The following is a 14,719-nucleotide window of genomic DNA, read 5'->3' on the forward strand; positions in this document are numbered from 1 at the left end:
ATTTTGATTACTGCCCATAAGTCTGATTGAAGGATTTTGAAAATAGTAAAGGGAAAATGTGTAAAATTTTGCTCTTTAGAATTAACCCAATGAAATTAACCAGCTTTATTTGTGACCGACAGAAGCCGAAAAGCCCACTTATATTTTTGCATGCTTACAAGTGAAATCAGTTTAGTTATTTGGCTTTTCTGGACAGATAAACCATTTTATAGTATACATAATGATAAGATTTTATGTTTGCTTTAGTTTGCTAGTTCTAAGACATCTGGGTGCATAGTACAGAACATACAGTTATTTCAGAATTTAATGCAATTAGCTGCTCTAAGAGACATTGTGACATTTGAAATGTTATCACCTCCAAGCTGATTTAATGGAAACCAGGTGGGCAGGTTGCTGGCACCTGGATGCTTTTATGGCACACCTTCATAAAAGGACTGCCCTAAGTAAGAACACATCCGAAGTGTAGCTTTTCAGCTTGGGATCATATAACAGATGGGGAACATATCACACTTTTTGAAGTGAGAAAGCTGACATAACAGCTCTAACCACATTTTACCAAGATGTATCTGATGACTATGTAGTTAAAAACATTTCATTTTAAATATAATGGTACTAGTTACCCCTGCCATTTGTATTAATGGTGTCACTCACCTGAGGACTACACTGAATAAAGTTTTCAAAAATATCCAATTGATGCAACTGATCTATTCAAGGTAGAAAAATCTCACCAGATAACTTTAGCTTTGATTGGATAATTGTATTACTTCCACTCCACATTCTGTCTTGGCATACAATTATTACTTTGTTAATATTGATTTGAAAAACTGTAAAAAAAAAGAATTTGAAAATCAAGTGGATCAACTTTATAAAGAAAATGCAACCAATAAATAGTTACCAAACTCAAACTACTGTCTTGGTGATCTTGACTTGAAGTCTACAGAATCTGTAAAGATGACCTCCTTTAATAAAAAAAAAAAAAAATTAAATCATACTCTTAGTGTAGAAAGCTTAAAACCCAAGGATTCTATATGAGTATAGACAAACCATACATTCATTTGCTCTCCGAGTGCGTATAGAACAAGTTGGCGACATCGATCCGTAATAACTAGTAAGGTGTTATTATGTGAAACAAGAGAAAGGAATTCCTTTTTTTCAAATTCCTCTGTCCGCATTCTTCATAACATGTTAGCCTAAATACAGTTTATGACAAGTAATCGTGTGTGTAACAAGAATCAGTATTGAAAAATGTAAAATGTTATCATAAAGATTCGGTCACAGTTTTTAAAAGACTGAAGACCCATTATTCATGAAATTGGTTTACTCAGAGGAACGAAAAATGAAAACGGGAATACTGGGATTAAATCTATGATACTGAAGCCACCCATGTGAGCCAAACATTCAAAAATAAATGTATTTAGCTGCAATTTTGTTTGATCAGGCAGCTCTCTTGCCTCAAGAGTCAGGCCAAGATGTATCAGTTTAAAATCTGAACCATTTGTCTTGAGGAGACTGTTGTTTTGGGGGAGGGGGACACAATGTCTCCTCTGAGGAGTTATTCTTCATGAAATCATAGTTTGGAAAGGGGACCAGAAAGTCAGCTAGTTTATCACCTCTCAATAAAATAATTCCCCCCATGATTTACTCCCCAAATGAGATTCCTAGTCTGTGATGAAGGGAGCTCACTACTCTTCCAGGCACCTACTATACTTTATTTTAAACTCTGCTATATTAAGAAAGCATAAATACAATTTGGAATTTATAAATTTGTAAACATTTCTTCCAGTTGTACCATTATTGCTTTGGGCACTGGTTACATTCAGGTTATCATGGAACAAATAAAGAGAACCAACTAAAGTAAACTACAATTTTAAGGCTAAAAAGAACCTACTAAAAATGTTAGATTTAAAACTAGAATTTTGGACTTCCGTAATAATTTTACTGTAAAATATTTTTCTAACTAAGCCAGTAGAGTTTTCTATTCTCCCTTACCCCACATTATGCATTAAATAAAGTATGGATTTTTATTCTAGACTGATGCTGGGTAAGCAAGCATTTTATTATCATCACTATTTATTTTATCATATATTTACTTATTTTATATATTTATTTATTCAGTGATTTAAAAAAACTTGTTTACACACCCATGTACATATATCTACATGATCATTTCCCCCACCCTACAATTCGATGACCTTGCAAAAAATGCATTCAAACCCAGGAGACAGTATGTCTTAAAAAATGCAAGCCAATTCTTTTTTCAATCAGTCGGCCATTGGTCTGACAAATTCACCCTTAAGACAACCCTGAGAGAAAAGTATATTAATGATTTTAATATAACCATCTGAACCCGAATTCTTCATCACATAGTCTTCTCATTTTGTTGTTTGTTATTGCCAATATTTTATACTTTAGATGTCATGGGATGCCATTCTGCAGTATCTCAAGTATCACTTTGCTGGTGCTAATTACATCACAAGAATGCCATACACACAATTACAAAGGTAAAGATTACCCCTCAAAGTCATTTCCATTTCAGTGTCTACTTACAAGTTTTCCGAAAGAAACTCACTGAACAACGTAGGTGGTTTTTCCTGTTTATTACATAGTTATTCTAAGGTGGTAAGTGTCACAAAGTTAACTTTGAGGGGAATAACATGGTCCAGTGCGGAATACAAGCTATAACACTTTACAATGAAACCACAACACAAGGTGATGGAACTTTGAAAACTGGGTAGTTCAATGAAACATCTCATCATTTAGCACTATAAAACTCTACGATGGCCTCAACTGATGGATTTTTAAAACATTTTGACACCAAATGCTCTTTTTAAGAGAATATACATCCAAGCCACTCAAACTGTATACAGAAACTAGGTCACCCTCTTTGTAAAAATTTCATCCAAATGTACAACATTCATAGTGTATTTTGAAGTAAAAAGTCCTTAGGACAAATAAGTCAATTCCTTGTTTGTTGATGAATATAACATAAAAAATACACACCACAGGAAAATTAGCTTTCATACTTCTTTGCCTGTGACCTTTCAGATGCCTACTATCCTGGCTTCAAAACCTTTTTGTGGCCATATATAATACAAACACCCATGTATTACATGCACCATTTATCCATCATCCTTACTAAAATGAACCACATTTTAAAGACGCTATATATCATGCACTCTTGAAAATTACAGCTAGGGCCTCAGATTTCCTATCTTTTCCACATGCGTTACAGGCACAAAATTACAAATATTTTTCAGCTGACAGTATAACAAACTGCATCAGGCAATCGGTATATTGGATTCAATATATTTCTAATTTTTACACTACACTCTTGTGGGCTATCTCAAACAAATACAGTTCTCACTCACATGCACAATTAGAGATGCTAGCAAAACTAATGCAAATACGTATAAATGGGCAAATGTATGCATATATAGTAAATCCGTTTGATTAACATTTTCAAGTGTGTATATATTTATACAGATATATACACACACATAGCAAGTATAGGAAGGTTACTACTGAAAATACGTCAACAGTTCAGAATAGTGTTTTGAAAGAACATACAAAATTGCCTTACAGGTTATCTGGCTTTGTTACCAACCTACTTCAACTCAAACACAGTTTGGATTATTTTATATTTATGTTTCAATATTAACACTCAACTACTCACAACTCTATAAATCAATGTTTCATTCTTAGTGAATATTGATTGACAATCAATACATGTCATCAATGCATACACTAGAGAAAACATCAGTGACAGTATTTACTCATTTTAATAACTGAATATCAAGACATAACGAAACAAACATTGATGTGTGCTTATATTTAAAAATTTAACACAACTTTGGATTTGTTTCAATGCCACATTTTTTGTGTATCTGGATTCCAATTTTTTGTTTGTTTGTTAAATAAATCATTACATCTATTAGGAACCATTTTGCCTTACTAGTTCAGCATACTGCTTTTGAACTTAAAAATGCCCCAACTACTATGTCACGTTTAACAATTTGTGGCATTTAGGTTTTACAAGATCCATATACAGTTCCACAAGAGCCAGTAACGTATAAGGCTGTGTCACAAACACCATGTTTTACTATTTATGGTCTATAAACATACACAAACACGTATATAAGCACACCCATATACACACAGAGCCCTGAAAATTTACATAGACACCCACACACCTGTATAGATATATGGCCACACAGGAAAAATTTAGTAGTCCAATAGCTCAAATGCATGGGATTATTTTTCAAGAATATTATTTTCTATTTTCATCAAGAAATTTAGCATTTAGACTTCATTGCTTTTAAATGGGGAAAGGAAAAAAAAAGCCCAATAAAGTATAGATTTGCAGTGGATGCAACCTAATAGCCCTGCTGGCTAATGTAGGGAATACATATAGTACATAAATGTTGGTTCCAATGATTTTAGGATATACCCGGGATGTGTACAGATGAGTGGACCTGACACCATCTTAAAAGCCTATGGATGGTATAGAAACATTGTGGATTTTTTCCCCCACTTGACTGATGAAAGCAAGACCAAGAAGAAATAAACCACCACATGGTTTTCAGAACCAGTCTTTTGAGTTCACACTGAACTTCACACTTGATCTATTATTGTTTTGCATTTCTAAAATGCTGAAAGCAGAGGAAATACTTATCCTATCTTTTTCTACGATGTCTAAGAAAAACAAGTGCGTGCAAATGAAGAAGCGTCAAAATTTTAACTAGAGCACAATGTCTTCATGGCACACTTAAGGTTGACCATAAGAACAAAAATGCATGGCTTTTGCTCGAGCTCTCTCCTGCTCAGAATAATTGTAAAGTTCAGTGCCTAATTTTTTAAAAAGAATTCTGTGCATAAGTAAATCTTAAGTGCCTATAAATCATCAGTTTGAGTCCACTGGTGAACTGAAAACTTCTGGTTTGTCGCTAAGAATTTTTTTTTAATTTCTCCTTTAGTATAATGGAATTACGCTCTGCATAGAAAGAGATCTCAAAGTCTATAAATGGTGTGTTGTTTCAATCTCTGAGGGACTTTAGTTTCAAAAAGTAAATGATATATATTGCCTCTGAACAGTCCTTTAATAAAAGTCATATGTTCAAAAGATTAAATGCTGTGGAACTGCATTTCCTTTGGAACTGCCTGAATGGAAAGCTGGCCATGATATCTATCGGCAATTAGTACAAGTACAGTTTCTTTTAGCCATGTCTAAACAAAGCCATGGGCTTCATATCAATTGGCAATATCTGCCACTTATCCAGAACAAATAGCATTTATTGGACCTTGCTAAGCAGCACTTGTCCCTAAGATTGACAGTGCAGGGAAGCTGAAATTTTTGGAATTTATTTTTGTTCTGGACCATCTGACCCCGCCAGATTTAAGTTAACTGTTCCACTGCTTTCTTTGCATTTTTGACAGTTCAGTCAAATACATACTAATCTTTTATGGACTCAACTGTATTAAGTAATGCATTTTACAAAGACATAACTAGAACAGACACCAGCATAGGCAACTTCACAGATGTTTACTGTTTCAGCTAAAACAAAGCAGCCTTTTGATCTCAGCAGGAGTCTCTGTTCATTTCTATTGGAAACAGTTTTAAAACCTGAAGTCTGGAACAGGTATTATTATGAACTGTTCTTTCAAGATGGAATGATTCAGTTTGCGGTTCGAATAACCTGCCAGAGAAGTGTCTTTCTCTCCAACAGACAGGATAATGAGGCACTAATTATTATAAGGCTATGTTTTCAGATGCTGTTAGATTGCCTGGACTCTTTTTTTTCACCTTCTTTTGGTTGAAATATTTTATTCACTTGGAAAGTGAGATGGTAACATATGTAACTATAAACCAGATGGTAAAATTTGATAGTTGAGCAATTTATCAAGGAGATAAATTGATAACATTTAAAACAGTATATGACAACTGAATTTCTCTCCATCTTGAATCAAACACTTTGTTTTTAAATTCAGTTTTCAAGTAAAATTTGAAAAAAAAATGCAAGGAAAGGCCTCCAAATGGCATCATACATTTTTAATTTATCACCTACTGAGATATGTCAAGCCTGTACAATATCAAAACCATGCTTCACAAGTCTTAAATTGTTAGTGTTTGAACTAGTAAAACTAAATGATCACTAGGGTATGGCTTACATACAATAGACCATACACATTAAATTAATTTTTAACATTCAGATTTGAAAATAATTATTTTATGTTTAAGCAAAGCTGACTATGATTTTTAAAACAGAGGACCAGAAGAGCAGAATTAGTAGGTTAATGTTAAACAGTGGGTTATAATCACAGACTTACTTGGTTTAATACAAAAGGAGTTTTGCATACGAAAATTTCCAAAACATCAGTGAGAGCCAGGATTTATCTGAACGGAGTTTTGGACTTTGGGGGGGCCTGGTTTAAACAGCACCATTTAAGAGAATTTTGCTTTTCAAATGGATTCTTCTTAGAAAAAAATCCAGACCCAATTTTTTTGGGTCTGTGTGTTAAAAAAAAAAAAAGCTTTCTAGCTTCAGCCTTTTCAACATTTGAAAAATTACATATACGGTTGTAGGGAGGAATTATGTCATTTATAGCAATGCCATCGAACAAGTTCTTCGTGTTGGTATATCGTTCAAGCTACATTTATGCTGTTTCTAATGAAAGGGAAGTTTAAAAAAATTTAGTTGACAACAAAAGCTAGGAAACTTCCTAAAGCTTATCGTTGGAATCTTCATGAGGAGTGTCCTCGGCATGAGTGTTTTTCCTTAGACATATTAACCCACAAAATAAGTAGCTTTGTCTATTGTGCAGGGAGAAAAAAATCTACCTGAGTATTTTTATTACTTTGCAGTAGAAGCATCTTTAAAAAATCAGCAATCCAAATTTTAAAAAAGAAGAAAAAAAATGTCTGCTAGTGCCATTTTAATTTGCTTGACCAACAGTACAGGAAAATTGTATCTATATGTCTACTTATGGTTAAATGAAAACTGTATCTGCAGAAATTAATGACCCTATATCGCTATATCATTAGCTTGTTCTTATACTCAATATCGGGTCATATATGAAATTCATCTAAACCCAGGCCTTGCACAAAAACCTCAGGTATATAAATCTTCTTCAAGGATTAAGATCATGAATATAAAATGCCTGCATTTTTACTTTCAGAGGAATTGAGTTCATAATTTCAAGGTATGCAAAACCCTTTTGTTTATTTTGCTGTTAGACTTTTCTTAGGAAATGTGAAACACCTTCACCCAATCACAAACCATATACAATGCTCCATTGTCTCTTTTACACTGAGTCTCCTACTGAATCCAAATCATCCGAAGAGAGGGGGCGATACAGGTCCTGTAAGATGAAGGGCGGTATAGATTTGTTTACTTGGCTTTCTTGGGTGCCATGTGGCTCTCTTAGGAAGGGAGCAACACTGAATGAGCATCCTTGGTTTCTAACATCATCAGACCTTTTAGACTCACCAAATTTGGGTAAGAGGAAAGATAATAACTGAGAAGCCATTTAAACAGACAAAAATGGTGCTCATTTGCCTTATTGGCTTGATCTGCTTCTGAGCTATGGCCTTCTGTGTCCAGTGAATTTTATATATAGCCCCTGGGGTCTGTCAATGCCAACTCCGCTAACTATGTGTCTAGGCCATTCTTCCTTGAACATTTCCTTCCCATTCTGGGTAGAAGAGGAACGTGCTTACCTCACAAAATAATTTGTTAGGAACCCCAGATGGCAATCAGCAAATTCTGGTCCCAAAGCAGCAACCCAAGTGTGGCATTTGCAAATTGCATAAACCCAATAAAAATTGCCTTTTCAAAATTTTATACTTGGAAGACAGAAAAAAAATGCAAGCTTGACCTCCCATTGCCTTCCCAATGCTCTTGCGGTCTCCAACCACTCACCAATCAACTCCTTTCTTCCTCCCTCCACCCCTTTCTGCTAGGAGATCTCTCAGTTGGTACCCAGGCAACCAGCTCAGATCTGCAGACTGTCTAGAATCCTGGCTTCTTTTCTATTTTGTACCACCCACTCCTCACATCATCTGACTGATCAGATAATCTACACAAGTCAGCCATGTGGGAGTAGAATGGGGAGCTTCATTCAACCCACACAACACAACACATTTCTTCCTGATGTATTAAGAAACAAGACCAAGAAAAGTTCATGGATGGAAAAGATCCTCTTAGATCTGCTTCTGTGACCAGTTAACAGCTTTTAGACAGCAATTTGAATAACAGTGTTTTGGAAAAATAGGGAGGTTTTTTGGTACATCGCCACCAATGCTTTTATGAAGAAAATATCTGGCATGCAGACTCTTACTGTATATGACTATTGTAAAATACCAAAAGATGTAACAGAAAAATATAATTCTAAAGGAAGGGGAAATGTTGATTAAATCATCATAATTAACATAAATAAAATAGATTTTTCTTAATTGTCAAACGTCTCAATATTCCTTTAAAAATAAAAAAAATATGTTCCTGTTTTTATAAATTGAGGTAGGCAGTGTGAGTGTGTGTGTGTGTGTGTGTGTGTGTGTGTGTGTGTGTGTGTGTTAGGGGGCACAGCTAACTCATTTTCCTGGCCATGTTGCTAGGCAACACAGAAGGAAAAATAGAAGTAGCTACTGTTTTCCAATTTGCAATAAAAAGAGTTAATTTATTCTTTGAAGTATCTTCTTTTAGCACTTGCCATCTTTCACTTATTTCAGTATTTCCTGCATAGGAGTATAGCCAACCATTTGAGAAGAACATTAACCAAATTTGAAACAGGATCAGTTTTGAGGGATATTCTAGGCCCATTTTAACTGGGAGGGGTTATTTGATGCAGTTGCCTCCACACCAAGATGAAAGCTTCTCTCGCTAAAGCAGCTGGGAATGTCTCCATGCACTGACATGGTACATGGATGGAGGATGTTCATTTATGGCCTAAATTTAAAAGCCTGGAAAGTGAACCATCTCTGGATTATCCAGTGCTCTGCTTACAACATGTGCTTAATAAATGTTTTCAGATGACGATAAACCCTTTGTCTCCCTGAAACAAATGGGATTATTTTTCCCTCTCAAGTAGATGCCTGCATTGGTAGTTTAAATGACACAATGAAGAATCTATAAGAGAATCAACCCTTATAGTAATTTCCCAAAGTGCTGGCAATGTTAATTATAGAAGCCATTGGCCACAGAGCCGCTCGACACTGGCTAGACATTTTCTGCCTCATTTGGACAAAGTCATAATGACACAGAGAATACAGAGGGCAGAGGACGCAAATTCTAGCCTCATTCTTCCAACAAAGAGACAGTTGGGCAAAGCACTTTATATCCTCTCAACAGAGGTCTCCACAATAAGCAACCAGGGAGAGAAGCTCAAATCTGTGGCAGGGATTCTCAGTGACTATAATTTAATCTCAACAACTCAGCATGAGCTAAATCCTGAATCTGAGTTTAATTTGTTCAAAGGATGAGGAAGGATTACTATGCCATGTGTACTCTCCAAAGTCTACACTTCAAAAGAGAGAATGTTCTAGGAAAGAGCACTGTCTGAGCTATACATGGCTGCCCTTACAGAAGGGGGCCTTGCTGGGTAACATGCACTAGAAAAGAATCGCCCGACTACCCCTTCCTCCACTCAACGACAGACACTTAGGGGATTCAATGCATTTGGCCAATTCTTCTTTTAGTAGTTCACTAATGATTCCCGTACTTTAAAACGCCAAATTAGACTGTGGCCAAGAAGAAGCCCACAATGAAAACACTCAGATGGAATAGAGTTATGGGGTTTTCTATCTGGAAGGAACCTCCTTCTTGTTTTGTTTTGTTTTTCCAACTGAGACTCGGAGAGGATAACAGACTTATCAAAGACAACACAGCCATTTAGTAGAGGAGCTGCTGCCAGAGCCCAGGCCTCATCAAGTAATCTAAAGGAGCTACACCTGATGCCAGAAGATCCATGGAGAAACACAGCACACCCTGACACGTGGTGGGCCAGGAGCCAAAGAGACCCGGGACTGATGGAGGCCCCGCCCCCGCTCCCGCTTTTAGACAGCAGCAGGAGGACGCAACCTTGCAGGAGGCTTGAAGAGAAAAGCTTCCATGTTGGATGCAGTTTAAATTTATGGAACTCAGAAATTTCATTTAAAAGCACATAATAAATGACACCAAACTAAGAACCCAGACTTTGAGTTCAAGAAGCCATCATAAAACCTCCTAAGAGCACGTATTCCTCTCCACCTCACTTGTGACATCAGGATAGTAAAAGGCCTTCCCTTCCCCCCACTGCACCTTCCTCTCCTCCCCTTCCTACCCCCTTTATTCCTGCCCTGGTATTACTGGAAAAGACAGACAGGACAGGTTGTGAGGGGTAAGAATAGTAGTTCTTCCCCCTTCCTGAACATGAAGAAGCTAACACTCTTTCCAGTAACTTTTTGACTTTGATCTCCAAGTTCAGTCAATTTCTCCAGTATTACCCAAGCCAAAAAAAAAAAAAAAAGGCAAATAGTGATGAAAAAGAGAAGGTACTCGATGTGGGTTTCATTCATAAATACACGTGTCATACGCATCTATCCCCCATGCCATGGACCCTAACCTGCTCTGGACCACCATTCTGTGCCATGAAGCAACCCCCCACCATAGCCCCCCTCTCCAAAATGGCACTTTTCCTTTTCCTTCTTAAAGAAGGTTGATGGTCAGAGATGATGTCTAATGAAACTCATTACAACTAAGGAAGCTTACAAACCAGTGCCAATAAAGTCTGTGCCCGTTCAGGACAAAAAGAGAACCAGCAACTGTTTACTGTTGTCAGAGTTAAGATTCGGACAAATTCAGACAACATAAAAGCCCTGAGTTCTAGCTGAGAGAAACCATAGCCCCTGCAAGGGACCTGCCACTGGTCACCTCCTGCCCTCACCTGGTTATTACTTAGAGACAAGCAGTGCTCTAAGGAGCTGGCACCTGTGCCATTGTATGCAGAAGCGCAGGCAGGTCTTAAACAAGGAGCTTGCTTAGTTCCTTACCCTCTGCTTCCGCAGGCTTCCCGGGCTGGTGGGCGATGGGCTTGGCGACTTGCCCGAGCGTGGAGTAGACAGCTGACTACCAGGGGTTCCATTAACTAGAATCAAAGTTTCACAGGGAGAAAAAAACCGCTCATTAAAATGTTTTCATGACAAATCATCTTCTCGGAGAAGCAAGCAATTATACAGGGACATGTGCTAAAATTCCAGATACCTTTTTATCTGCAGTCCTGTAAGTGGCCCTCTTCAGAAATTCACTGGTTTGCTAATCCTGTGTTAAATACAGGCTCAGACTACATAAAAGTCCTTACAAATGTACTTTTGACAACTTTCCTGAAGAACTTATTAAACGGTGCCTTTAACTGTGCTGATAGATTTTAGACATGTGGTTAAGGTCCTGAGACGCTTTCAGCGGGATTCATCCTTAATGCTATAGGTTAGCTTCCGAGCACCACCCAGTAGGGGTAAAAATTAGCATAACTCACAAGTGATATTCCCGGTGCCTTGTTAAAAGAGATCGCTATCTTTTTACAGTTAAGAACTAGCTTCTAGAAGTTCCTGCATCCACTTGTGCCCTGCACATCCCTCTGGCCTAACTAACTCTGAAGGACCCGCCTTCACAGGACAAACTAATTGGCACAGACACTCAGGAGGAACTCCTCACAGTTTGTCTTTATTGCTGCCGAAAATAAAAGCTGCTTTATGATAGGTTTAAATCACTGGAATTCTACCCAACTCCGAAGACTTTTCTACCACATTATCACCAAATGCAATCAAAGTCACAGAACTCAAGTAAGCAATTCTCTTCTCTGAGTAACATCACCTCTAGGAACTGATTAAAACCCTTTAGAGACATGACTTTACAAAGATATAGAAGGTTGCCACTATCTTACCCATAAACATGACAACATTTTCACATGTTTTACACCCACAGTCAATGAAGTAGAATTTGCAATGAGATACACACACATTCTTGAGGGTGCACAAAAACATTTTCCATGAAGGAGAGCAAGAATGCTTTTAACTTACCTTCTATGAGTTCTAACATGGACACAGGCTTAGTGTTTAACCTGGCAAAATCAAGAGGCGAGCTCCCTTCTCAGCACTAAGCCGAGCACCCGCGGAACTGGGAAGCAGTTGGATTAGTTAAGGATGGCTAAAGGCTGCTCCCAGAGCAGACTGAATGAGATGCAGGATTCATCAGCAGATGCCTTTTCTGCGTAAGGCTGACGTCTTCCAAGCAGCAGTGGGAGGTGCGGGTTCTGTCTTAGGCTACATCAAAGGTGTCGATTAAGCCTCATGCCAAGGCAGAGCCACGGCAACCCCCCACCCCCCGACACCACTAACTCCCGGAAGCCTGAGCCCTTTCCGTACTTTGCTCTGAATCATAATGGAGTGCCTCCCGGGGGCAAGTGGCCCGGTGACTCATCCGAAAATCATAATGACAATAACTTCTAAAACCTGGTGAGTACCTGGTAATAAGTACACCCTCACAAAATTTAGTGGCTCGGTGCAATGTTTATTGGTTTTTCACTATGTTTGCACAAAAACTTCACGCCCGTGAGAGTGGGAAGCTCCCTGTTTTGTCATCTTCTCTAAAGACCTTTAAAAAAAATGTCACATAACCCATGCTGCACTGATGTGTAGCTTTGCCTTTGAAATGTATTTGGTGACTCCTTCTAAACAACAATTTGGCGGCTGGTGGGGGGGGAGGCGGAGTGCAGAATGAAGCAGAAGCAAAGCTTTCACGGGCTTGCATGGGGAAGAGGCTTTCATGGGCTTGCATTCAACAGCCCGGCTTTTGTTGAATGAGCATGAGGTCAGGTCTCTCTACGCACCGGACTTCCAGCCACCGGCCTCTCTAGGGAGGGCTCTGAAATAGGCAAGAACTAAGGAAATGCGGGCAGAGGCAGAATCTACAATGAAGAAGGCAAGAGGTCCCTCAGAGGTTGACAGGAAGACAAATTTTAGGATCATAATATTTTCTTTGTCCCCTTTTCCACTTTACATCTCTATGTCACACCTGAAGGCTACACAGGCTGGGGGAAAAAAGAGCAAAAAGGCGACACAGATTGGGGGGAAAAGGACAAATGGGGAAGCAAACGGAGTATTAACATTTCATTTTACTTTTGATTCGCTAATTTTATCAAGCTGATGGAAAATAAGGAAAAAGACAAAGTGGGCTCCCTGGAAGACTGCCTTAGCCTTTTTAAAAAGCAAAACAAAATTGCAATATGTTTGCATTTGTAAGTACCCGTTATGTGTGCATCTCAGTTTAATGAAGACTTATTTTCTATGGACCCATTAATGCACTTAAACCTTTTACATATGTATTGATAAGCATATAGTATACATGAGCTCATTTAATGCTTACAATAACTCTATGAGGCAGGCAGTATTATTTTACAGAAGAGGAAACTGAGGCATAAAACGATAAACAACTTCACCAGCAAATATGTGGGCAGAGCCCCAAATCTAACCAAGACAACCTAGAATCTGCACTCTTCACCACCACATTCCCTAAGGCGTCAGCCTGCTAGCCTGCAGGGAAGCCAGATAACTACACTAGTAATCACAATAAAGTATTTTGAGGATGACTGTCTTGAGGGTTGCTACTGAAATCCTAAGTATGGCATCAAAGTTGCCCTACACCCTACAGAGAGAATAACGGGTAATGAAACCGAAGCCAAGTATTAGTGTCATTTTGCAGGTGAAACAGGGTAGGATACAATGAAGGAAAAGTGTTCCAAGGCAAGGGGACCACGAGTTTTGTGGCTGGGCATGGAGGAGGGAGCAGTGTAGTGCATCGAAAAGACCTAAATAGGTAGGGGTCATATAATGCAAGGCTTTACAGTTAATGTTAAGGAGTTTGATTTTTATCCAAAGGACAATGATAAGCTCTTCATGGTGTTAAGCAGGAGCGAGGAGATCAGATTTATATTTTTAAAAGCTCTCCAGAGCTCTTGCTTGTCAAGAACGGATTAGGGGAGAACAATAATGGGCTCAGTTAGGGATATCCCTATGGAGAATGGGTAGGCAGGAGGGAGTGTGGCACATTTAAGTGTCCTATGGTCCGAGAAATGGTGTGGCTGGGTGAAGGGTGGTGCAGTGGGGGTAGAGGTAAATGGAAACATTCCGGAGAGATTTCAGAGGTTCAACACTATAGGACGTAGTAACTGGTTGGAGAGGATTGCGACAAGAAGAGGGGGAGCAAGTTTGGAAGGACAGAGAATTTGGACATGTCAGATGAAACATCTTATGTGACATCAGTTCCACAGTGTAGGTTGGTATCATTTTTCCTATTTTATCTGAAGTGATGTGCCCAAAGATGAACAGCTGGAAGGTAGCAGCACTAAAACTGGATCTCATTTCTGTCTCCGCAAAGAACTGTACACTTTTCCTGTGAGTGGCCTGTCCTGACACCTCAGGACATGTCCAGAATTCGTGTCCCCCGTCTGCAGGGCTAAGGATTCTAGGTTCCTTTCTCTACCACTGGGGCGCCTCCTTCATTTAAAGCCACTGGACTCAAGGCTTCTACTTGTGTTGCCATCTCTCTGGAAAAATAGGGCTCAAGTGCCAAACAAGCCATTTTCCAACCAGACATTTTTGGAACACAACCTGCTTGAAAGCTGGGAACGGCTTGTGTTCTTAGGGTCAGAATTCTATTCAGACTCTTCCTCTTGGCCACTGAAAAAGCAT

At 38.5% G+C, this 14,719-nt stretch overlaps 1 protein-coding gene across 8 annotated transcripts in view; it reads right to left on the reverse strand.

Annotated features, from left to right (window-relative positions):
- Positions 1–14,719, reverse strand: part of DCLK1 (doublecortin like kinase 1) — a 347,248-nt gene that overhangs the window by 70,078 nt on the left and 262,451 nt on the right. For 4 of the 8 annotated variants that reach the window (XM_023250802.2, XM_023250793.2, XM_023250785.2 and 1 more), the window contains exon 6: positions 11,024–11,118. In XM_023250802.2, the coding sequence (XP_023106570.1) occupies positions 11,024–11,118 (95 nt within the window). Of the gene's footprint in view, positions 1–2,582; positions 7,357–11,023; positions 11,119–12,049; positions 13,466–14,719 lie in introns of those variants that run through there. The other 4 variants (XM_011286228.3, XM_011286192.4, XM_011286161.4 and 1 more) reach the window with 4 other exon arrangements.

Source organism: Felis catus, chromosome A1, assembly GCF_018350175.1.
Source record: "Felis catus isolate Fca126 chromosome A1, F.catus_Fca126_mat1.0, whole genome shotgun sequence".
Lineage (NCBI taxonomy): Eukaryota > Metazoa > Chordata > Mammalia > Carnivora > Felidae > Felis > Felis catus.